This window comes from Globicephala melas, chromosome 2 (genome assembly GCF_963455315.2).
Source record: "Globicephala melas chromosome 2, mGloMel1.2, whole genome shotgun sequence".
NCBI classification, from domain to species: domain Eukaryota; kingdom Metazoa; phylum Chordata; class Mammalia; order Artiodactyla; family Delphinidae; genus Globicephala; species Globicephala melas.
Genome location: NC_083315.2, coordinates 93,088,672 through 93,113,445, shown reverse-complemented (window position 1 = coordinate 93,113,445; position 24,774 = coordinate 93,088,672). Strand labels below are relative to the sequence as shown.

Genomic DNA, 24,774 nt, shown 5'->3' with positions numbered 1-24,774 from the left:
CCGGCGCGTCCAGAGCCTGTGCTCCGCAACGGGAGAGGCCACAAAAGTGAGAGGCCGGCGTACCACACAAAAAAAAAAAAAAAAAGGGAAAAGACAACCCACAGAATAGGAGAAAACATTTGCAAATCATACATCTTATAAGAGGCTTGTGTCCAGAGTATATAAAGAACTCTTGAAACTCAAAAAGACAACCAAATTAAAAAATCGTCTGGGACTTCCCTGGCAGTCCAGTGGTCAGGACTTCACACTTCCAGTGCAGGGGGCATATCCGATCCCTGGCTGGGGAACTAAGATCCCACATGCGCCGTGGTGTGGCCAAAAAAAAAAAAAAAAAAAAGCCAAGAAGCTATGCAAATGGCCAATAAACAAAATTGTGATTAAAGAAATACAAATTAAAATGAGTTACTATCACACCCACTAGGGTGGCTGTAGTCAAAAAGACAATAAGTATTGGCAAGAATGTGGAGAAATTGGAATTTTCATACATTGCTGATAGGCATGTAAAATGGTGTAGCCACTTTGGAAAACAGTTGGGTATTTCCTCAAAAAGTTAAACATAGAACTATTATATGATCCAGCAATTCCACTTCTAGGTATTTACCTAAGAGAATTGAATACATACATCTAAACAAAAACTTGTACATGAGCATTATTCATAATAGCCAAAAAGTGAACTGATTATGAGTTACTTGAAGCTGGGATGGGGTGGAGGAGAATGGGGAATGACAGCTAATGGGTACAGGGTTTCTTTTAGGGGAATGAAAATGCTGTAAAATTAGCTGGGGCTTGATGTTGTACAACCCTGTGAATATATTTTTAAAATAATTTAATTGTATACTTAAATGGGTGAATTATATGGTGTGCAAATTAAATCTCAATAAAGCTGTTTAGAAAGAAATCAATCATAGGAGGATTGTATATCTAACGTGAAAAGTAAATCAAAGATGGAAACTGGGAAGATACTCATGCATCTTTTGGGTTGCCAACCTCATTATTCTTATCACCATAGTGCCCCTTCCTAGTAGAATCTCCTTGCCTCAGCTGAAGATGTGGAGTAGAAAGGTGCCTAGGTATGCAGCCAGAGTCTTAGGAAAAGCAGAAAGAGTACCAGGGGACCAGAGAAAGCAGAGGGGAAGGGTAGGAACAGAGAGGATGCTGGCAGGGTGGAAGAGGGAGAGGATATGTAGGAAGCTAATCTTTGAGGGTATGAATGCTCCCCTTTCCTCTCAGGCCTTACAGAGGTCAGGAGGGGCAGTGTTAGGGAAATAAATCTGGGAACAAACCCATCAAGATAGTAAGAGAAATCAACTATACTTCAATAAAATAAATTTTTTAAAAAAGATGGTAAGAGAGTTCAAGCTATATCAGGAAAGAAATTTAAAAATCCCAAAGTAGAGGAAGGCCAAAGAAATGGAGTATGTATGGGCTGTGGAAAATGAGGTTCACAGCTATGGGCATCTGTTCCAGGACTTAGATGACTATGAGTCTCCTTTAGGGTAGAACTGGGGAGAGCATTTTTGAGGCAGGTGGGGAGATGTGTGGCAGCCCTCATAGACAGATGTACAGCATCCATATGTGTGTGTGCAGTTATAGGAGCTCAGCTGGCAGCACCGGCAAAAGGTACTATGTAGAAATATCAAATCACTATATTGTGTAACAAGAACTAATAACATAGTGTTGTAGGTCAGTTATATTTCACAAACAAACAAACAAACTTATTAAAAATGAGATCAAATTTGTGGTTACTAGAGGCAGGCAGTGAGAGGTGGGGAAATAGGATCAAGGCAGCCAAAAGGTACAAACGTCCAATTATAAGATAAATAAGTGCTAGGGATGTAAGGTACAACATGATAAATATAATTAACACTGCTGTATGTTATCTATGAAAGTTGTTAAGAGAGCAAATCCTGAGTTCTCATCACAAGGAAAATTTTTTTCTATTTCTCTAATTTTGTATCTGTATGAGACGATGGATTTTTTTTGTTTGTTTTTTTGAGATGATGGATGTTTATTAAACTTGTGATAATCATTTCATGATATATGTAAGTCAGATCATTAGCTGTAAACCTTAAACTTATTCAGTGCTATATGTCAATTATATCTCAATAAAACTGAAAGAAAAAAAAAAGGTGCTATGGTAGTGCCCCAAGACCTCCTGCATGCCCAAGGAGTGGCTCAGGCCAAAACACTATAACTTACACCCTTTCAGTGCGGTTGAGGAACTACTGCAAGTACCCCTGCCAGACCTGAAATACCCAAGAGCTGATTGTGCATAAATTGGGCACTTAATCAAAATAAATAAGTCAAGTGAGGAGGGTGACCTGTGCATATAGTCCTGGACTCAAGGTACAGCAAATTACCCATGTATTGCATACAGCATGGGCAGTTGCATCCAGTATGTACCCATAGTGCATGAGCCTAATATCCATTGGCACTTGGCATTCCTGGTGAATCTCTGAGAATGTGGTCCCATGTTTCACTTTGTGGTTATGAAGCTTCAAGAGGAAACCTACTCTTTTTTAAAAAAAAACTTTACTATTATAGGAATTTTCAAACATATACAAAAATAGATAATAGTTTAATGAAATCCCCATGTATCCATCACCAAACTTCAAAAATTATCAACTCTTTATTCTCTACATTTTCCTACCTCCCCACCCCTGTTATTTTGGAGCAAATCCCAGGCATCATCAATTTATCTGTATTTCAGTATGTATCCCTAAAAAGATGGGAACTCTTATTTTTAAAATATCCAAATACCATAATCATATCTTAAAATGATTAATTATTAAGTCAGTATTTATATTTCCCTGATTGTCTGCATTATTTTCCAATTTGTTAAGTTGCAACCCGGGTGAGGTCCAAACATTATTAACACTTGATATCTCTCTCTCAATTATCTTTTGAAGTATAAGGTCCCCTTCCATAACCCTCCCTTCCCCCCGCTTCTCTTTCTCTCTCTTCCTCTCTCCCCCTCTCTCCCCTAACCCCTCCCTTTTTATGAGGAAGCCAGATTTTTCCATACTCTGTTAAGTATGGATTTTGCCCATTGTGTATACCCAAACTTTCATTTTAACGTGTTCCTCTGCCCTTTGTATTTTCTGTAAATTGGCAGAGGCCTTTTCAGATGAAGCGTTTTTTTTTCAAGTTTACTTTATAGTTGTACTTTCATCAGGAGATAGTATCTGGTGATGATGTGATGATCTACCATTATTTAATGATCAACCATTATTACTAGATTATCTAGATCTAGTAATTCATTAGGAGTTGTAAAGTAGTGATATCCTAATTTTCTTCTTTTTTTTTTTTCATTTATTGTCTAAATACTTCTATAAAAAGAAATATTCCTTTATCAAGTATTTGGCTCCTATATGAAAGGCAGTCAGCCATTTTCCCAAGGAGGCCTGATTTCTTTGAGAAGTATAGAGCTTTGATTTTTCTTTATAAATTTAGCCTTAAAAATATTTTTTAAGAAAGAGAGTCAACATCAGTTATAATTGCTTTTAGCACATTTTTACACTTTCTGAGCACATCTGTTAGAAAGCTTGTTACAGATAGAGAAATGAGAGTAAAATCTCATTCGTTATTTCCTTCTAATTTGTCAACTGAAAGGGGAGAATGAGAGGAAACTAACATTTGTTAGATTACTTCAGCAGGCCCTGAGCTTTGGTACCTTTTTTTTTTTTTTAATATTTATTTATTTTTAGTTTTGGATGTGTTGGGTCTTCGTTGCTGCATGCGGGCTTTCTCTAGTTGCAGCAAGCAGGGGCTACTCTTCGTTGCGGTGCACGGGCTTCTCATTGCGGTGGCTTGTTGCGGAGCACGGGCTCTAGGCGCACAGGCTTCAGTAGTTGTGGCTCGAGGGCTCTAGAGCACAGGCACAGTAGTTGTGGCACATGGGCTTAGTTGCTCCGTGGCATGTGGGATCTTCCCGGACCAGGGCTCGAACCCACGTCCCCTGCATTGGAAGGTGGATTCTTAACCACTGGACCACCAGGGAAGTCCCGCTTTGGTACCTTTTTAAAAGACTTTTACTTTAATCTTAAGAGGTTGGTCAATATTGTGCCCATTTTATAGATGAGGAGACCAAAGCTTAGAGTGGTAAAATGACTTATTCCGTGCCACACTGCCTATAAATAATGTACAGTTGTGGCGTTTTGTTTGGTTTGGTTTTTATATGTAATGAGCCAACTTGGTTTTTCCAATACTGCATTAAGGACATCAGAAAGTCATTGGATTAGAGCTGTAAGACATTTAAAAAATGTCCAAAAGACACTTAAGACATTTTAAAAATAACTAAATTTTTACTGCTTTATTTTATGTATATCAGAAAAGTTTGAGTTCAACCTGGGATACAAGTAAGGAACAGGGTTAGAGAATAAAAATAGAAAAGAATAATCTTGGAAACTGGCATCTTTTTTCTTTCTTTTAAGGGAGAGGTTTTTGGTAAGTTTGAATTTTCAGGTATTGATAGTTTTTAAAACAATGCATAGCCATTTTCCTTTCTCCTCAATTTTATTGAGGTATAATTGACAAATAATGCATAGTCATTTTCAAATCACTTTCAATCCTATGAGTGGAACATCCACAGTTCCTCTAAACATCTGTGAGAAATTGACTTTGAGATTAGAGACTTTATTTCAGATTCCAAGTAGTAGCTTACTAGGTATATGAATTTAACAGAGTTTTCAAATTTTTCTTTGTAGAACTTTTTAAAATAGGCACTCTGAGACTTGAAACAGTTCTTGAACATGGTTTGGTTCTCAAAATACCAGTTTTGAGGGACTGATTTTTTTTTTTCCAGTTTACTATAAACACATCACCTACTCCAGAAGACCTGATGTTAAGTCAATATGTTTACCGACCCAAGATACAGATTTATAAAGAAGATTGTGAAGCTCTTCGCCAGAAGATTGAAGAGTATGAAAGTTTTCATTTTTGTGTGTGTTTGTTGGATGGGTAAATAATCTGTGTGGCAAGGTTTTGATTAGAATAACACCGGCATAGGAAAAGTTGATAGCATTAATTGGCAGTGTGATATAGTATATGGGAAAGAGTTTCAGCTTTGTAGTCAGACAGATGGAAGTTCAATCCTGGCTACAACAGTAGCTGTGTAACCTTAGGTAAGTCTTTTAACCTTCATTTCCACATCCATCAATTGAGGATAATAATACCTACTTAGTAGGTAGAAATGAGCAGTAGAAATAGTGTATATAAAAAGGTTGCATGCCATTCTTAGCAAAGAGTAGGTCCTTAATAAGCAATCATTATTAGATTATGATATCATAAATTGCAAAAGAACATCTTTAAAAGAAGATAATACCCTTTAGAGATTCATATATAGTGCCTAAAATCAAGATTGACTTTGGGTTTATAATTCTATCACATTTGCCCTTGATTTGCATTTATAAAAGAACAAAGTTTTACTCAGACTATTGTCAGTGGTTTGGTATAAGTAGATGCTGCAGACTAATTTACAAATTAGGTATATCTAGATTTTCGCAGGTAAATCAAGACTTGCGACTCAAGACAATGTTTATATCATACTTATCTAGAACTGTCAAACTAAATTTGAACCAATCTAACAAATAGAAAAGAAATGAAACAATCTTTTAAGAATCGTGTAGTTTTAAAACTTTTGGTGGTGAGCACACTGTAGTGTACATAGATGTCAAAATATAATTTACACATAAAATTTATATAATGTTATAAACCAGTTACCTCAATAAATAAAAATAATTAAAGGGAATTATGTAGTTTTAAAACTAGAAGTTTAAGATGCTGTTAAATTATAGTACTGCAGATTTGCCTGATTTCTGGCTTGTTCATTCAAGAAATATGTATCGAGCACCTACTATGTGCCAGGCACTGTACTAAGTCATGGGGTTCATCACTGAACAAGACAAGTTTCTTATCTTAATGTTGTTTAAAAGAGTTGGGTGTCTCAGGATTTGTCTGAGAATGTTTTGTTTTGAATGAAATAGGTAGATCTTGTATACAATGAAAAGTCTGTTTAGATGTGCTCTACTGTTTGATTTTGCACCTATGTGCCTGTATATATTATCTTCTAACTCTGATAAAAATGTATTTCCTCTACTTATTAACAAGAAACTAATATATAACTTTGCTACTTTTATTAATGGTATTCTATAAAGGTGAGATAAGACCAAAGTGAATTGGAAACCTTTACTTAAAATAATAGCTACGGGGCTTCCCTGGTGTCGCAGTGGTTAAGAATCTGCTTGCCAATGCAAAGGACACGGGTTCGAGCCCAGGCCCAGGAAGATCCCACATGCTGCGGAGCAACTAAGCCCGTGCGGCACAACTGTGGAAGCCCACGTGCCACAACTACTGAAGCCTGTGTGCCTAGAGCCCATGCTCTGCAACAAGAGAAGCCATGACAATAAGAAGCCTGCGCACCGCAATGAAGAGTAGCCCCCGCTCACCACAACTAGAGAAAGCCCGCGCACAGCAACGAAGACCCAACACAGCCAAAAATAAATAAATTTATTACAAGAAAAAATAATAGCTACAACTTCACAACAATAATGCATTCACAAGCTTAAGGATTCTCTATAAGCGACATATTTTCATTTTGGAACAAGTTGATGCATTGAGATGAGAATTCTATTTATTTGGGAGGGAAGTTTTTTTGAATCATAACATTCTTGAACTGTTCTCCAAGTGTTGAAATAATCAGGCCGGCCGCTGTTCCTGAGTGAATTCCCCTCTTTATGTAGAAAAGAACTAGGAAAAATTAAGTGTGCCTGTAGATCTGAGCTGATTCATTCTAGCTGACTTCTGAACTCCGTGCTAATTAACTTTTCTATATTTTAGATTAAAGCTTTCTGCACTGAACCAAGATAAACTGTTCACTGATGTAAATAGGAACCTATGGGAAAAAGTGAGACACTACTCTGATGAGGAGGTACTTTTTTCTCATTTTCTGAATGGGAATCAGTATAGACATTTTGAAAAATGTTTATTGTGAAATTAGTAACTGTTACTTGATAATTAGTGATGAGTTCTTTAAAATTTACTTCTCAGATATAATATGTAAACAAGATTTTATTATACATGAATGATTATTAATATATAATCTTTTCAAACCTTAAGTGATCAATTTAATATATGAAATATATTTGAAATTTATTGAGTTCCCTCCTTGTTTGCTTTTCACTTAGATTAAGATGGGGAAGAGATTTACTTTAATTGATTAAATAATAAGCAACTCATTTTATATTTGCCCTAATTAAAGAATTTTATTAACTAAGAGCCAGTCATTTTCTAATTTGTAATATAAGTGAATTAAAAGTAGGAATCAAAATTGAAATCTTTGGTTCTGGACTTAAACTATTAAATGGTATTAAATTTGCAAATGAGAAGCCTTAGGAATCAGAGTCTAGGATGGGCAAAGCTTAGCAGGTACCAGCTGAACCAGCCTTCCCAGACCATTTGCCTTCTCTAACTCATTTGTTTGAGTGCAGTGTAATCTTTGACTTTCCCTTACAGCTGAAGGCCTTTGGAATTTACCTGAACAAAATAAAATCGCGTTTTACCAAGATGACTAAAGTCTTCACTCACCAAGGAAAAGTGTCCCTGTACAGCAGGCTGGTACAGTCGGCTCAGGTAATTTGAGACAGTTAAGAGCTTAGAAAGATCTATTAAAATTACTTTATAATTGGGGCTTCCCTGGTGGTGCAGTGGTTGAGAGTCCGCCTGCCGATGCAGGGAATGCGGGTTCGTGCCCAGGTCCGGGAAGATCCCACATGCCGCGGAGCGGCTGGGCCCGTGAACCATGGCCGCTGAGCCTGCGCGTCTGGAGCCTGTGCTCCGCAACGGGAGAGGCCACAACAGTGAGAGGCCCGCGTACTGCAAAAAAAAAAAAAAAATTACTTTATAGTGGTTATGGAATATGAAGCATGTTCCTTAGGAGACATGTGAATGAGAGCTGGGCAAAAACTTAAAATTGTTCATAAGAGGTGGGGTTCAATTTATTGAAAGTAGTAAATCCTGGCATCTTGAGTAATTCTAGAATATATTTACTAATATGTGCCTATGTGTCATCTCAAATTTGTCATTCATTATACATACTGAAATAAAACAATACAGGATTCTGATCTTCCATTGCTAAGGACTGTGCTGTAGTATGATCTTCCTCATAGTCCATACTCAGCTGTGTTTGTGTGTGCATGTGTTTAAAGTAGCATTTCCCAAAATGATCATCCTTTAAGAAAGGTCTTGCATAAAAAAACTTTCCATTGAAAATGTCTGGGAAATGTTACATGCAGTGTCCCCCTTTTGGAGAAATATAATAGCTAGCATATTAAAGTCTAAGGTCAGAAATATACATATATATATTTTTTTTTAGTCTAAAAAGAAAAAAATGCTATAATTCTATTTGATCAGTGTTTCCCAAATTTATTTGACCATAGAACATTTTTCATGAACTCTTTTTAAGTAATATATATTAACATCTTATATTACATGGAAATGCTAAAATAAAGCACAAAATATGAACTTATATTAATCTGTTTTGTATGCTTTAAAAAATTCTTTTAAGACCAGACTTGAAGTTTTGATCTTTGTTTTAAGATTTGCCTGTTCATGAATTAGACACAGCAGTTTGAACCACTTATAATGTTATAATGTTTTGTTTGGAGTTTTAACTTGACAGTCTATGATATTGTGTGTTTAGAACGAGAGGGAGAAGCTTCAGAAAAGGATAGATGAGATGGACAACATACTTCAGAAGATTGATAACTGTCTCACTGAGGTGGAAATAGGTAAAGTATCCTGAATACTTTTCCAAAAGAAAATTTAATTGTATCTAAATGCTTCCCTACAGTACACATTGCTGGTAGCACTATGCTGAAGCCTTGTATTAGTAGCTTGAGCCATTAAATTAGAGCAAATTAAAACTCCTTTACTGTCATTCATAATGCAATCAACAAGAAATGCCCAAGATAATAAGTCTCTTTGGGAAGCTCTTCATAACCTAGACCGTGATGTTGTGTTGTTGTTGTTGTTTTAATAAATGAACTTACCTCTGTTTGAAAATTATCTATCCTTTCAGTTGGATCTCTCATGATCCCGACTTGTTAGTATTATCTTGAAACTACTTTCTCAAAGATCACAAAATTTCCCATCATCATCAGATTTGGTAGCTCTCAGTCCTTAGCCATCTAGATGTCTTTCATCATTTGACACTGCTGATTATTCTTTTCTTCCTGAAATTTTCTTCTCCCTAAACTCTATGATACTGCACTACCCTGACCCTATTCTTTTCTCCTAGCTGTTCCTTTTAGCTCCTCTGTTGTCCCTTCTCTAACCCCTTGTGTAACCATTTAGATTTTATCATCTACTCATTTCTATATTCTTTCCCCTAATGCTTTCATCTGCCTTAACAATTATGTTATATGAATAATTCCCAAATTCAGTGAAATTCATCAAGCATTTGTTGAGCACCTGCTACCTGCCAGATACTGTGCTTAGCATCAGAAAAAAGATATACACAGATTTTTGCCTTTAAGTGGCTTATAATCATTTTGGGTGAGGGCATCTTTTGCCTCTTTCTCTTGAGTTCAGACTTAATGTTCCCAGCTTCTTGCTGAACCTCTTGGCAAAAGTGTCCTTAATCACCTTAAACATTATGTGAAAAAATGGAATTTATTGTCTTCCTTTTCCAAAATAAAATCTGAAAACTTCTTATCTCTATAAACAAGTTTTCTTTCTCATCTCTTAACGGCATCACCATTCTTATAAACTGTAAAAGGCTCGAAATTTTATTGTCTTGTAGTCTCTCTTATCAAGTCCTGTCATATCTGCTTCTTCAGTATCCCCTGTGTTCTTTCCCATTCACATTAAGGCTGTCATTAATTCTGACGTGCTATTTCCAGTCTTCTAACTAATCTTTCTACACTCTTAATTTTATTCTATTACACTCTTAATTTCATTCTGTCTCTTTCCTGTCCAGCCTGCACATTGCTGCCAGATTAATGATTATGAAAGACAGTTTTCATTATGTTACTTCTCTGAAAACTTTTCTGCCTTTCCATTTATTACAAAATAAAATCCAGACTCCTGAGCTTGACATTTAACAATCTCTACAATCATTTTCAGATATTCCTTTCTTATAGGATTTTACTATTATTCCCTTACGCATCCTAAATTCCAACCAAATTTTGTCATTTCTGTGCAGTCCTGCCACTTTGTCTTTGCCTAATGTATTCTCCCTCTATTTTTACCAAAGGACATGTTCTCTATCTTCCTTGAGCTACCATGGCTACTTTGTTAGTACCTCTTATATTACCTATCATATCTACTTGTAATTATGGTTACTTTTTATAGTTTATTTTCCTAAGTAAATTGGAAGCTCCATAGGGGCAGAGATCAGCTTTTATTTTTCTTTATATCCGTCAAAGTTCTTAGCACTATGCTTTGCACAGAATAAGTGCCTAGTACATGTTTTCTACATTGAATTGATAAGTATATGAATTTCATAATCTTAAACTGTACCACCCCTTTGTTCATTATCTTGCTTTTTTACTTCATGAAAAAAAATAGAAGCCATTAGGGCCAGAACTTCTAAACTTTCTGCTACCAAACAAACCAAACTTTTATATCTCTATATCAATTCTTTCATCCTTCCTTTTCCCTAAGATCAGTGTTTCCACCTAAACTTTGAATTGCAGCCCCTCTTGTCTTCTCAGGAATCTTATAGCACTGATTTTCCCTTATCTATTGTATATTCAACCTCTCTGCCTCCTCCACTGGATATGTTCACCTCTCTCTTATCTTTAAAAATACCAACAACCACACTCTTTCTGGGTACCACTGGATGGCTCCCTATTTCTTTCTTCATTATTCCTTGAGCAAATTACTGAGTACCTGTTATGTGCCTTGTATAGTGCTCGGTGCTAAGAGTACTATGGTGATTAAAAACAAAACTTTATACCCTCGTGGAGCATTTTTCTTTTCATTTATCAATACTTCAATTACTTTCTTTTTTTAAAATATTTATTTATTTATTTGGCTGTGTCGGGTCTTAGTTGCGGCACACAAGGATCTTCGTTGCAGCATGCAGGGTCTTTCGTTGCGGCGTGTGAGCTTCTCTCTAGTTGTGGCGTGCAAACTTAGTTGTCCCGCGGCATGTGGGATCTTAGTTCCCTGACCAGGGATCAAACCCATGTCCTCTGTGTTGGAAGGCAGATTCTTAACCACTGGACCACTGGGGAGGTCCCCCATTACCTTCTTTTAATTCAAACATTTATACACAAAGAAAGGTTTCCATACTTTAATTTTTAAACATAATATACAGAACCACAATACTATTTCAATTGCAAATCATGGGAGATCACATTCAAATATGCTTGGATTTGACAAGTTGCTATTACAATACTGAGAAAAGATTATAAGAATTAAATAGTTTTATGGTAACTGCTATGGAAGAGTGGTTCCATGGTGCTATAAGTTCCTGAAACAGAAATCTGACCTAGTCAGGTCAGGAGAGGCTTCCCTCTGAGGAAGTGGCATTTAAGTCAAGATCTGAAGAATAAGTAGGAGTTAAAGTGAGAAGGGAGGGGAGAGCCGACTATTCAATATGAATAGCACAGGTAGAAGCCCTTCTATGGGAAAGAATATACCAAGTACAAGGGTCTGAAATAAGGCCAATGTGCTAGAATAGAAAGAGCAAAAGGGAACACAGTCTGAGATGAAAGTGGAGATGTCACTTTTAGGGGCCAGGCCAAGGAGGACCTCTTAAGGAGTTTTGAGTTTTTCTAAGAACAGTGAATAGCCATTTGAAGGTTGTTAAGCACTGGCTGCAGTGTAGATACTGGATTTGAATAGATCAAGAGTAATTATAAGAAGTTAAGTGTAGTTATTGGACTGATATGGTTAAGAAAGGACAATAGCTTATATTAAGGGAACCTGGTGGTGGCAAAGGATAAAAGTGGATTCAGAAAATATTTTTGAGGTAAAAATCTAAACTTGGGTTTGGATGTGGGGAGAGAGAAGGCTTTTAAGGATGTGTCCAAGGTTTCAGAAACAAATTAAATTTAAAAATGTAAATTTGCGTCTGTATATGTGTATCTGTTCCTGCTTAGTCCGTGGGGTTTCCTAACAATAACTTTAATATATGCAAATTATATATAAACAGTTTCCATCTCAGAGTGTCCCCTAAGAAGCTGCTATTGGAGATCATTGCCATATGGCTCAAAGTTCACTTGTCTGCCACTAGAAGCAAGTCTTAGTATGAAATTATTATTATAGCTCAGTGCGTTTTTGGCAAGGAAAGGTAGGGAAAGATGAATGTGAAATATTCTTAACACTTCATTTGGGGACCATCTATTCTTTTCATTTCTGGTTGTTTATTTTTGACTGAGTTATTCTAATGCATGTTGTCTACTTTAGAAACTAAGTATTTGGAGGATGAACAGAAAGACAATCCTGTGGAAGAGTGGGATTCTGAAATGAAGTCTGCAGAGAAAGGTAACTGAATTAATTAAGGAGATAAATGGGGGGAAAAAATCCCCTGTTCTGAGTTTATTTATTTATTTAGGTAAGATTAGTGAGATAGACTTTTCAATAAAACAGATGATTTTTGTACCAATATTTTAATGTGTACATTCTGATAGATTTATTTTTCTTTTCAAAGAACTGGAACAGCTGAAAACTGAAGAAGAAAAGCTTCAAAGGTTAGTCTTCTGTTTGAGTGTTAGAAAATACGCTAAACTTCACATGGCTAAGTGACTTCCTACCTCCAGAAACTGACAAGATTGAGGGCATGAGTATTGACTAAGGCTGAGTCAGAGCTTCTGCTGTACTTTGAACTTGACCTTGGAGGCCATCTTAGTCAGTAGTATTTTCTAAGCATTTATTGTTTACAGAGCATTAATCCAAGGCAGTAGTTCTCAAGCTTGTAAAATATCAGGATCCTGGGCTTCCCTGGTGGCGCAGTGGTTGAGAGTCCGCCTGCCGATGCAGGGGACACGGGTTTGTGACCCGGTCCGGGAGGATCCCACATGCTGCAGAGCGGCTGGGCCCATGAGCCATGGCCGCTGAGCCTGTGCGTCCGGAGCCTGTGCTCCGCAAGGGGAGAGGCCACAACAGTGAGAGGCCCGCGTACTGCAAAAAAACAAAACAAAACAAAAAAAATATCAGGATCCTATTAAAGAAAATCTAGCATTAAACTGCTTTTATATGGCACTTAAGTATAAATAAATATAAAATGAGGTACGTGTTTCTTTTTTTTTTTTTTTTTTTTTGCCGTACACAGGCCTCTCATTGTTGTGGCCTCTCCCATTGCGGAGCACAGGCTCTGGACGCGCAGGCTCAGCGGCCATGGCCCACGGGCCCAGCCGCTCCGTGGTATGTTGGATCCTCCCGGACCGGGGCACGAACCCGTGTCCCCTGCATCGGCAGGCGGACTCGTAACCACTGCGCCACCAGGGAAGCCCGTGTGTGTCTTATACTCTGGATCTTATTTAACTATAAGACTAAAAGAAATCAAATACAAATAATGGCAAAACCAAAAAAATTCCAATTGAAAATGTAAATTTGACAGGTGATAATATCAATATTTGGCTAAAAATAAATTGATGCTAGCAAAATGACTAACAAATTATAAGTTCTATTTAGCTCTAATAAACTAAACAAAACCAAATGCAGGCACTGAAATTATGTCATGTCTCAGTTTTATGTTGGGCATTCTTACGGTCTACATTATGCTTACATTTTTAACATCAAAATGAAAATGTAAATTTTAATAATAATCCTAAAGAACATGTGAACCCCTAAGAATATCTTCATGGATCCCAATTTGAGCGCCATTGATTTAGGCCTTTCCCAATTAGACCCAAACTTCTAGTTTAATGCTTATTAAAAAAAAAAAAAACTAAGAATGCAAAATGGATGTCATACACCTCACTGGGGAGCCATTTAGCACATGACTTTTTGTCATAAACTTTTAATGAAGTCTGAATTCTCTAACAGTGGCCTTATCTTTCTCTAAATACCTGGTTTGATTTGCAGAAATCTCTTAGAGCTGGAGGTACAGAAAAAGCAGACCCTTGCTCAAATAGACTTTGTGCAAAAACAAACAAATAGAACTGAAGAGCTACTGGATCATTTGAGGTAAGGAAAAGTAGGTGACATTAACTTGTGTTTTATCCTGTACCTTCACGGTTGTCTAAATCCACTAGTGCAGTTGACATGTGTTTGTAATGTGTATCACTGTTTTTAACCTATAATACAATGCATTCTCAAAAAAAAGTTAATATACTCAACACTAAGCTGAAAGTATACAAGGTGGGAGAGCTATGGAATTATAATTTTTAAATATTTAATATTTTATATTGCCTAGACTTGGTTTTTCTCTGATATACAACTCAAGATTGAGTCCATTCTTATTTCTTTCAAAAGCATAAGTTTGTATATTCACAATATTGGAATTAAAATAATGATTGTCTCCCAAGACAGTAGAAAACTCCAGCAGCTGCTGATGGTACTATTCAGGTGGTATAAGAAGTTAACTCTCTTCTTTTATCTCAAAAAGTGTTTTTTTTGTCTTGTTTATTCTCTCTTCAGCTTGTCTGAATGGGATGTCATTGAGTGGAGTGATGATCAAGCTATATTCACCTTTCTTTATGACACAGTAGAACTCACCGTCACCTTTGGAGAGCCAGTAGGTGAGTAGCAAGAATAAGATAATTCCCCTGCACATAAATGTACGGCTAAACTTACTAAAGATTCATATCTCTATTTTAATACAATAATAACTATTGACATAATAAAAGCACTGCTGAAAATCTTAATTAAAAGAGGCAATCACTTTAATTAGTGATAATAGAATTTTATTTTATTAAATAAAAAATAAAATAAAAATTCAGCTAGTGAAAGTTACCCTTTGTCGAATTACATTAGATAGAAATTTTGCCTATCCAAAATAATGGATCAACATGCTATTCATATCTGTTTACTCTGAGTTCCTTTTTTCCATCTGTCTTTTGTGATAGAGAATTTACTCTAATGGCTGATGATTCTTGACTGGTTGTTTTTTTGTATATAAGTTAACCTAAAAAGCTAATTGGAAATTCTGTGTGTATTGGTAGGTTTATCAAAGTAGGTAGACATCACTATATGGTAACTTGACAGAGTCCTAGCTATTTTGTTAAAATCTCCTGTCAGTATCTTTAGGTCTTTTCTCTTGAAACAGATAGCTTCAGCATGGCCAACCCTGGGTGATCATGGCCAAATTGAAACTTAGGATCTTTATAATCTCCCAGCCTCCAAGCCCAATTCTCCTTAAAAGTTCCTGGGAATTCCCTGGCAGTCCAGTGGTTAGGACTTGGAGCTTTCACTACTATGGCCCCGGGTTTAATCCCAGGTTGAGGAACTAAGATCCCGCAAGCCGCATGGTGCGGCACCCCCCAAAAAAGTTCTTTTTCTGATGAATACCATCAACTTCTGTTCAGGTTCAAAATTAAAACTTAGGAATCACTCTATACCTCTTTCTTTATTTTTATTTATTTATTTTTGGCTGCGTTGGGTCTTCGTTGCTGCACGCAGGCTCTCTCCAGTTGCGGCGAGTGGGGGCTGCTCTTCATTGTGGTGCACGGGCTTCTTATTGCATGCGGTGGCTTCTCTTGTTGCAGAGCATGGGCTCTAGGCACGTGGGCTTCAGTAGTTGTGGCACACAGGCTCAGTAGCTGTGGCTTGCGGGCTCTAGAGTGCAGGCTCAGTAGTTGTGGCGCATGGGCTTAGTTGCTCTGCGGCGTGTGGGATCTTCCCGGACCAGGGCTCGAACCCTTGTCCCCTGCATTGGCAGGAGGATTCTTAACCACTGCACCACCAGGGAAGTCCCTATACCTCTTTCTTCCTCACCAGGCATATCTAAATCATGAATAAGCCTTATTGATTTTAATTTAATATTCATCTACTTTTTTGTGTCTCCCTATCAATAGTCATCTCTAATCTAAATGATTACAATAACACTATAGCTGGTCTTTCTGGATCTTTTCCTTTTCCTCTCCAATTCTTTCTCCTTCCTGTAGCAATAGTGATTGTTTAAAAGTTTATCATGCACCCCCTATTCTTAGACTAATGATCAAAATACTAATATAGCCTGTAAGGCCCTGCATGAATTGAATTTTTCCTCCTTTTCCTGCCTCATTTTACACTGTTCTCTGCACATCGGCCACAATGGATTTCTTTCATTTCCTTAAAAGGTCATGGTCTTTCATGCTCAGTCATATTTCATCCTACCTCAGGACATTCATACTGATGTTTCTTATGCCTAGAAGCTCTTTCCCCTGTCTTAGTCCTTCTGGGCTGCCATTTTAAAAATACCATAAACTGAGTAGCTTATAAACAACTACTGGAGGCTGGAAGTTCAGTTCTGGAGGCTGGAAGTCCAAGATAAGGATGCCAGCAGAGTCAGGCAAGGGCCCTTTTCCGGGTTGCAGACTTTTCATTGTATCCTCACATGACTGAAGGCCTAGTTAGCTCTCCAGGGTCTCTGTCGTGAGAGCACTAATCCCATTCCTGAGGGCTCCACCCTCGTGATCTAAGCAACTCCCAAAGGTCCCATCTCCTAATACTATCACACTGGGTATTAGGATTTCAGCCTATGAATTTCAGACCATAGCACCTCCTCTTCACTAAATAAATGTCTACTAATAGTCTTTAAGAGCTCAGCTAAATTATCACTTTCTCAGGAAAGTTTTCCCTGACTCTCCTTTACTCATTCCCTCCACTACTTGCCCTCCTGGTATGTGTTCTCATTGCTTCCTGCAGTTTTCTTAATTGAGCTTATTATAGTTTGTAGTTCTTGGTATGTTTATTAGTACAATTATCTGTGTGTCCCCCTGAGTTGTAAGCTTCTTTAGAGCATAGATTGATCATGTCTGTTTGTCTCACTGTCATATCCACGGTGCCTAATACATAGAAAATAATCAACAAAGTGAAAAGAATCAGAATTTGAGATACAGGAGATAACTGGTGTCTGGAAGAGCAATCAGCTCTCCTGGCTACCTAAAATTCATTACTATAATGCTGAAAGCATACATGATTTTCACTGTATTAGTACAAAGATAGTAGGTCTGGGGAGGTCATAGTCATTTTCTTTATATGGTTCCTGAAAATAATATTATCTTCACACAGAAGTTAGGGATCAAAGGAGGAGGCCCTGATAAATTACAAAAATGTTCCACACCTTAAATGTCATTTAAAGGCCTGCCCAGTTAATATAGTTCAGCATTCTCAGGGGAAACTTTGCATACACAGAGAATAATATGATTCAAGGATAAACCTTCAGCTGCCTATGAAAAAAACCTTGCTACCCAGAAAGAGGAGGATTCTAAAGTACTGAGTTGTATGTGGCTTTGAATCAGATAATAAAAAGAAATACTATCCTTCTGTTGGTTTTTCCTAGTTGGTCTCCGTTTCCTGGACAAGGCTTGTAGGAAGATTGTTGACCTGAATTTTCAATCTCTGTTAGATGGTAAGTTCAAAACATTTAAACCAACAAGACTTTGTTGGAAATTTACAAGTGTATATTGCTCCTTGAGAACTCTTTTACATACTAAATTAAATATAAACAACAACAATAATAATAATTTGTTCTTAGAAATGTGTATTATTCCTAAAACTGCTTGGGTATTGTTCCAAATATTGGGTGGGTTTTAAAAGAAATTTTTTTAAAAAGTTATTACTAGATCTTGAACAATGGTTAATAATAGCTATTTCCATAATTTACAAATTACCATTGTGAGTACTTACTCTGTATCAGGCATGTGTACTACTTACATCAACACTACTCCCCATTTTACAGTTAGGGAACTATAGCTCAAAAGAAGTAAGTATTGTGTTTAGGATCACTCAGCTAGTAAGGAAAGCCAGAATTTAAACTCAGGGTTATGTTACATTTAAGCCTATACTTTTAACTAAGTTCTATTCTATATGTGATAAAGGCTTGAGTTTATATCAGAATGTCTTATGTTCACTATATATGTTGATTTATGTGTTTGAAAATAAAATGGAGACGATACTTAGACACCTAGTAGTTTGAAGGTATTTTTAGTTAATATTTCTAGCTTGTATTTATATATATATATAAAATATATGAATAATAAGTAATACTCTGCTTTTGATTTTTTTTTCCCCTTCCTCAGAGGATAAAGCTCCTCCTTCCTCCCTTTTAGTTCATAACCTTATTTTCCAGTACATTGAGCAAAGGCAATCCTGGAAGAAGAAATGTACAACACAGCATCAGGTACCCAAGGTAAATTCCCATTGAAGTATTTAAAGGAAAATTATGTTAACTGTCCCAAACAGCAGAACTGAAATTTTATATATGTAATAGTGTATCCTGAAATGATAAATATATTAAATTGTTTAACTTTGGGGGGTTCTTTATAAAAGAGCCACTAAACACTGAAATGTTTTCATACTCTCATTTTTTTTTTTTTTTTCCTATTTTTCCCAGATGCTTCAAGAAATCTCACTGGTAGTGAGCCATTGCAAACTTCTTGGAGAGGAGATTGAGTTTTTAAAGCGATGGGGACCAAATTATAACCTAATGAACATAGCTGTGAATAATACTGAGTAAGTGTGTTAGTTCCCTAGGGCTGCCATAACAAAGTACTACAAACTGGGTGGCTTAAACAACAGAAATTTATTGTCTCACAGCTCTGGAGGCTGAAAGTCTAAGATTGAGGTGTCAGCAGGGTCAGTTCCTTCTGATGGCTGTGAAAGAGAATCTTTTCCATGCCTCCCTCCTGACTTCTGGTGATTTGCTGGCAGTCTTTTGGCATTCCTTAGTTGTAAATATATAATCCCAATAGCTCCTTTCATTTTCACATGACATTCTTCCTGTGTGCATGTCTGTGTCCAAATGTTCCCTCTTGATTAGGACACCAGTCATTTTGGATTAGGGGCCCCCACCCTACTCCACGAGGACCTCATCTTAATTCATTAAATCTGCAATGACTCTGTTTACAAATTAGTTCATATTCTGATGTACTGGGGATTAGGGCTTCAACACATGAATTTTTAGGGGACACAGCTCAATCTATAACAGTAAGTAATTAGTTGAAAACTTATTAAGATAATTTATTTTATTGAGTTTCATGACTAATGAAAATACAACCATAATCATACTTTTTTGCAGTTGTTTTACTCTCTGTTTGTTTGATAAGGACAAGAAATGATGTATACCAAAGTTTCTCATGCCAGTATAAAAGCAAAATGTATTTGTGTTTCATTCTATTTTTGTTTTGTATTTTTAACTGAGGATCTTGTCTTTTACAGATTGAGGCTTTTATTCTGCAGCTCAGCAGCATTTGCAAAGTTTGAGATAACTTTGTCTCTCTCAGCCCATTACCCATCTGTCCCATTACCTTTCTCTATTCAAAATCACCTTGGAAACATTGGGTGAGTAAAAGGCCAGCAGGAAAGGGCCCCCAACTACTTTTTTACCTTTGTTATATCTTTTGAAAGATCTCTCAAAGTGATCAGAAAATGAATAGACCATAGTGAAAGCCAAATGTCACCTCTATCTGAGTTCATTTTGAAGAATTTGTTCTTTTAAAGTCAGTGACCTTCATTGCTATCTCCAGTGGATGCTGGAGACAGCTGGTCTATTTTTTTATACTTGCTCCACTTTTTGAACACCCCTACCTAAACAGGAATCAAGAAGGATAAAAATCCTGCATAAGCTTAGTCCAGATCATATTTGAACAACTTTTATGGTGCAGTCATAGTGCTTTTCTCAATTAGTCTGCGGAAACAGACCTAAAAATATTTCATTTCTACTGTATATTTTGTGACTTTTTGGACACAGTGCTGACAGATTGTAAAGTGACAGAGTTTAGAATATGCCCACCTCAAATCCATCAGCAAACACCAACAGATATTTATAGCTAGAGAAAGCAGCTAAGTCAAGATACCTCACAATTATATACAGAATTGGTTCTTAGGCCTTATTTTTGGAATCTCAGTTTAAACTGGACAATCTAGCTATTTCCAGAAATACCTATTTGTGCTTCCTAGCAGACTCAGAAACTGTACTCAAACTGTACTCTGATATGAATTGCACTGAAATTAAGACAAGTTTCCAGAAAAATTAAGTAACCTTTTGTTCTTTACAGCCAGGATAAAATCGCTGCCATTCTGTCTAAAGCACCACTGGAAGACAACTACCTAAAGAATGTAGTCAAGCAAATTTACCAAGATCTGCTTCAGGACTGACTGCCATTTCTACCAGTAGACCCATGGACTACAGTTGTAACAAATCAAGCACAGTACACTAAATAACAATATTATGTCAGAGTCTCCATTGCTGTTTAATCATCTTTAGGTCATAGAAGCCTAAAATTTCTTCTGATGATGTTACAGTTAATTTGTATGGTTTTTAAATTTCTACAGTCAGGAGTAATGAAAGGCCTCAAATAGCCTGCTGTCCACTTACTCACCTTTCTACCAAAGGTTTAAGTAGTGGAACACTTAGGGAAAATTTCTCCTAACTAAAGTTGTGCTCTCCGCTTCAGTACAAGCCCTAAGGAGTAACTTTTAAGTATAAGAAAAGATGTCACCACCGACAAAAACATTAGCCATTTTCCATATATAGGGCTGTGATTTTTAGTTGCTGGCTTCTGCCTACCAGGTACTTCTGGAGTAGTCATGTCTATCTACCAACCACTCATCCTCCTTTTGCTCCATTCCAGAGATGTTATTAAGAGAAAGCAATAGCACTCAGCTATTGGAATGGTTGCCATCTTTTCTCGAAGACCTTGCCTTCTTTTAAATAGTGTCTATTAGTATTTTCCTAATAAATATAATTTTGTAGGGAAAGTTAATTCCTCTTTGGTCCAATACATATATGTAAATATATTAATTTGTTCTTGTGTTTGTGAGGTAGTAAGGAGATGTATATAGAAATGCAGAAAGATGTATAGACACCCTTCTGCCTGGGCAGTTTCTGTCTTTCTGAAGGATGCTTTCCAGCAAGATTCTCAGTCTCCTTTTATTTAATAACCAGCTTCAAACAATATCACACCCAAAATACAGGTTTGTCAAGTTTTGGCAGTAGTAATGAACTTAATATAAGTATTGGTTTCTGAAGCCATACGTTTCTCATACACAAAAATAAGCACGTCATTGATATTGAATGATCAGTATTATCTGTAAGATAGACAAATATGAAAAAACTTCACCCAATCTTTAGTCAAATCCTAATCATGATAATTTTTGTTTCTCTTATATTGAAGCCTAAACTAAAATATATTTGCATTTTTAAACTAGTTCGTCTTAATATTTTGCATTATACTTTAGGATGGGGTTTAAAGACCTATAGGTCCCACGGATGTTATCTGCCCTTTTGATTGGCTTTTACTTCGGAGCTACTTTGTCAAAAGAGCAACTGGTCTTTTAAGCTTCAAAAGTCAACATAAAACTCATTTGCCATAAAAATCAAGATGTAGATGTTCCCTATTTCTGTGAACTCCTTGAAAAACTTTTAAAGTCACCAATATGGTCTATTTCTCATGAAACTTAAATTAGTTTTCTTACTGGAGTTATTTCTTTTCTGTAAAGCTAAAAAATAGAAGTTTTGTTTTATGCATTTTGGTAACCTGGAATGACCAGTTCCCAGAATGATTTGGCTTGTAATGATGGTCTCTGCTTTCTTGGGCTTGGAGTACATAATTGTAATATTTACCTAGTTATTTGCTTTTGTATTTGTTCAAAGTATTGGTTATTTTTATAAAATTCTTTGGAAGTTTTTCCTCTACTGATTGGAAGCAGATTAGTTTTTGTGCTATTAAAATAAGCTTATTATATGAAATATTTTAAAAGCAGTGTCTCTTTATGAAGTTTTTTTTTTTAACCATGTATCCAATACATCTTTGAAGATATGTCAAAGAAAGCTCCATTTAGGAACACCCACCTATTTGAAAACTCAGATAAGATTAAAGTATGTCAGGACCTTAATCAAAGAACCAGGTACAAACCATAGTTATCCTTATGCCTCTAAAGGACAGTAAAAGAAAGCTATTTTGAAGTTCCTTAGGAAACTATCACTTCTTATGAGTTAACGGAGTGGTTCTCAAAGTATAGTCCCTAGACCACTAGCAGCAGCCTCACCCCAAAGCTGCTGAATTAGAAACTCTGAGGGAGGGGACCAGCAATCTGGGTTGTTGGGGTTTTTTTACTTTCTTTTTTTCAAAACAACTTTATTGAAATATAATTTACATATGATTCATCATTTTTAAAATTTTTTTTTTTTTTGGCTACGTTGAGTCTTCGTTGCTGTGTGCGGGCTTTCTCTAGTGGCAGCGAACAGGAGTTACTCTTCGTTGAACTGTGCAGGCTTCTCATTGCTGCGACTTCTCTTGTTGCGGAGCACAGGCTCTAGGCACGCCGGCTTCAGTAGTTGTGGCACGCAGGTTCTAGAGTGCAGGCTCAGTAGTTGTGGTGCACAGGCTTAGTTGCTCTACAACATGTGGGATCTTCCCAGACCAGGACTCGAACCCATGTTCCCTGTATTGGCCGGCGGACTCTTAACCACTGCGCCACTGGTGAAGTCCCTGACTCATCATTTAAAGTGCCCAAATGAATGGTTTTTAGTATATTCACAGATACGTGCAACCATCACAATTTTAGAACATTTTCATCACCTCAAAAAAAACCCCCACTTTTCAACAAATGGTGCTGGGAAAATTGGATGTCTACATACAAAAGAATGAAGTTGGACTCTTACACCATATGCAAAAATTAACTCATAATGGATCAAAGATATAAATGTAAGAGCTAAAACTCTAAAACTTAGAAGAAAACGGGAAAAGCTTCAAAACATTGGATTCAGTAATGATTTCTTAGATAGGACACCAAAAGCACAGGCAACAAAAGTAAAAATAGTTAAATAGAACTATCAGAATTTAAAACTTGTGCATCAAGGGACATAATCAACAGAGTGGAAAGGTAATGTATAGAATGGGAGAAAATATTTGCAAATAATGTATCTGATAAGGGCTTAATATCCAGAATACTCAAAGAACTTCAATAACAAAAACAAAAAAACCCATATCACCCAATTTAAAAATAGGCAAAGGACTTAAATAGACATTTCTCCAAAGATGATACACAAATGGCCAACAAGCACATGAAAAGATGTGCATTATTTGTATTAGGGAAATGCAGATTGAAACCAAAATGAGATACCACTCACACCCACCACAATGATCAAAAAGAAGATGGGGACTTCCCTGGTGGTCCAGTGGTTAAGACTCAGTCCCCACTGCAAGGGGCACCGGTTCGATCCCTGGTCAGGGAACTAAGATCCCGCACGCCCACGCAGTGCGGCCCCCAAAAAAGAGGGAAAAAGACAAGATAACAGGTGTTGGCAAGGATGCAGAAAAATCGGAACCCTTGTGCACTGTTGAATTGATGGAAATAAAATGATGCAGCTGCTATGGAAAACAGCACAGTAGTTACTCAAAAATTAAAAGAATTAACCATGTGATGTAGCAATTCTACTGAGTATATACCCAAAAGATGTGAAAGCAGGAACTCTTAACATATTTGTACACTCACGTTCATAGCATATTCACTGATAGGCAATTTCAGTGTCTATCAGTTGATGAATGGATAAATAAAATGTTATATACATAAAATGGAATATTATTCAGCCTTAAGAAGGGGAAAAAAATTCTGACACATGCTACAACATATATGAATCTTGAGGATATTATGCAAAGTGAAATGAGCCAGTCACAAAAAGATAAATACTGCATGATTCCACTTACATGAGATGCTGAGTGTGGTCAAATTCATAGACACAAAGTGGAAGGGGGCGGGGAATGAGGAATTCTTGTTTAATATGTATTGAGTTTCACTTTTGTAGGATGAAAAAGAATTCTAGAGATTGCACAATGTGGATGTACTTAACACTACTGAAATGTACACTTAAAATTGGTTAAGATGTCAATTTTTGTGCCTTTTACCACAATTTTTTAAAAACATCCATAGGTGTTGCTATGGAAACAGACAGGACCTAGGAACCAGGCTTCTTGATTATTATATTCTGCCAGGAGTGTAACATGTTTTACCCAAGGGGGACAAAGACAACCGCATTCTTCTCTACGCATGCTAGAATTGTGATTACCAGCCGGAGAAGAAAAACGGGGCATCATCTACGTCAGCAAAATAACACAACTGACCCAGAACATCACTGACGTGTCCCAGGACCAGATGCTGCCTGGAACCGAGCACTACCGCTGCCAAAAGTGCGGCCACAAGGAGGCAGTGTTCTTCCAGTCACACAGAGCCAGGGCTGAGGACGCCATGAACCGGCACTACCTGTGCAGGGCCCCACACTTTGGCCACCACTGGAGTGAGTGAACCCCTGCAGCCCCACATGTATAAATGCTGGGTTCCTGCGTGCAAAACAAACAAAAAGCAAAACCTATAGCCTTTAGGTATTGCCCCCTATTTTCACATCACCCCAACCCACCTTACCCCTAAAGCAACTAGTAATCTACTTTTTTTTTTTAAATAGCTCTTTATTGGAGTATAATTGCTTCACAATACTGTGTTAGTTTCTGTTGTACAACAAAGTGAATCAGCCATATGCATACACATGTCTTCATATCCCCTCCCTCTTAAGCCTCCCTTCCATCCCTATCCCACCCCTCTAGGTCATCGTAAAGCACCATATAATCTACTTTTTATTACTATGACTTTGCCTATTCTAGACCTTTCATATTAATGGAAGCA

The 24,774-nt window shown here is 36.9% G+C and overlaps 1 protein-coding gene and 1 pseudogene across 1 annotated transcript in view; both read left to right on the top strand.

The window, feature by feature from the left end:
• KNL1 (kinetochore scaffold 1) overlaps positions 1-20,541 on the top strand; it is a 56,684-nt gene extending 36,143 nt beyond the window's left edge. Inside the window, exons 13-25 of the mRNA XM_030842954.2 lie at positions 4,805-4,920; positions 6,838-6,928; positions 7,513-7,629; positions 8,699-8,786; positions 12,415-12,492; positions 12,659-12,698; positions 14,035-14,136; positions 14,590-14,690; positions 17,435-17,503; positions 18,174-18,283; positions 18,488-18,606; positions 19,312-19,434; positions 20,151-20,541. Of these exons, the coding sequence (XP_030698814.2) occupies positions 4,805-4,920; positions 6,838-6,928; positions 7,513-7,629; positions 8,699-8,786; positions 12,415-12,492; positions 12,659-12,698; positions 14,035-14,136; positions 14,590-14,690; positions 17,435-17,503; positions 18,174-18,283; positions 18,488-18,606; positions 19,312-19,434; positions 20,151-20,250 (1,254 nt within the window). The 3' untranslated portion in view covers positions 20,251-20,541. The remainder of the gene's footprint in view (positions 1-4,804; positions 4,921-6,837; positions 6,929-7,512; positions 7,630-8,698; positions 8,787-12,414; positions 12,493-12,658; positions 12,699-14,034; positions 14,137-14,589; positions 14,691-17,434; positions 17,504-18,173; positions 18,284-18,487; positions 18,607-19,311; positions 19,435-20,150) is intronic.
• Positions 20,542-24,035: 3,494 nt separating this feature from the next.
• On the top strand, positions 24,036-24,399 carry LOC115845218 (DNA-directed RNA polymerase II subunit RPB9 pseudogene; annotated as a pseudogene).
• The last annotated feature ends 375 nt before the right edge of the window (positions 24,400-24,774 follow it).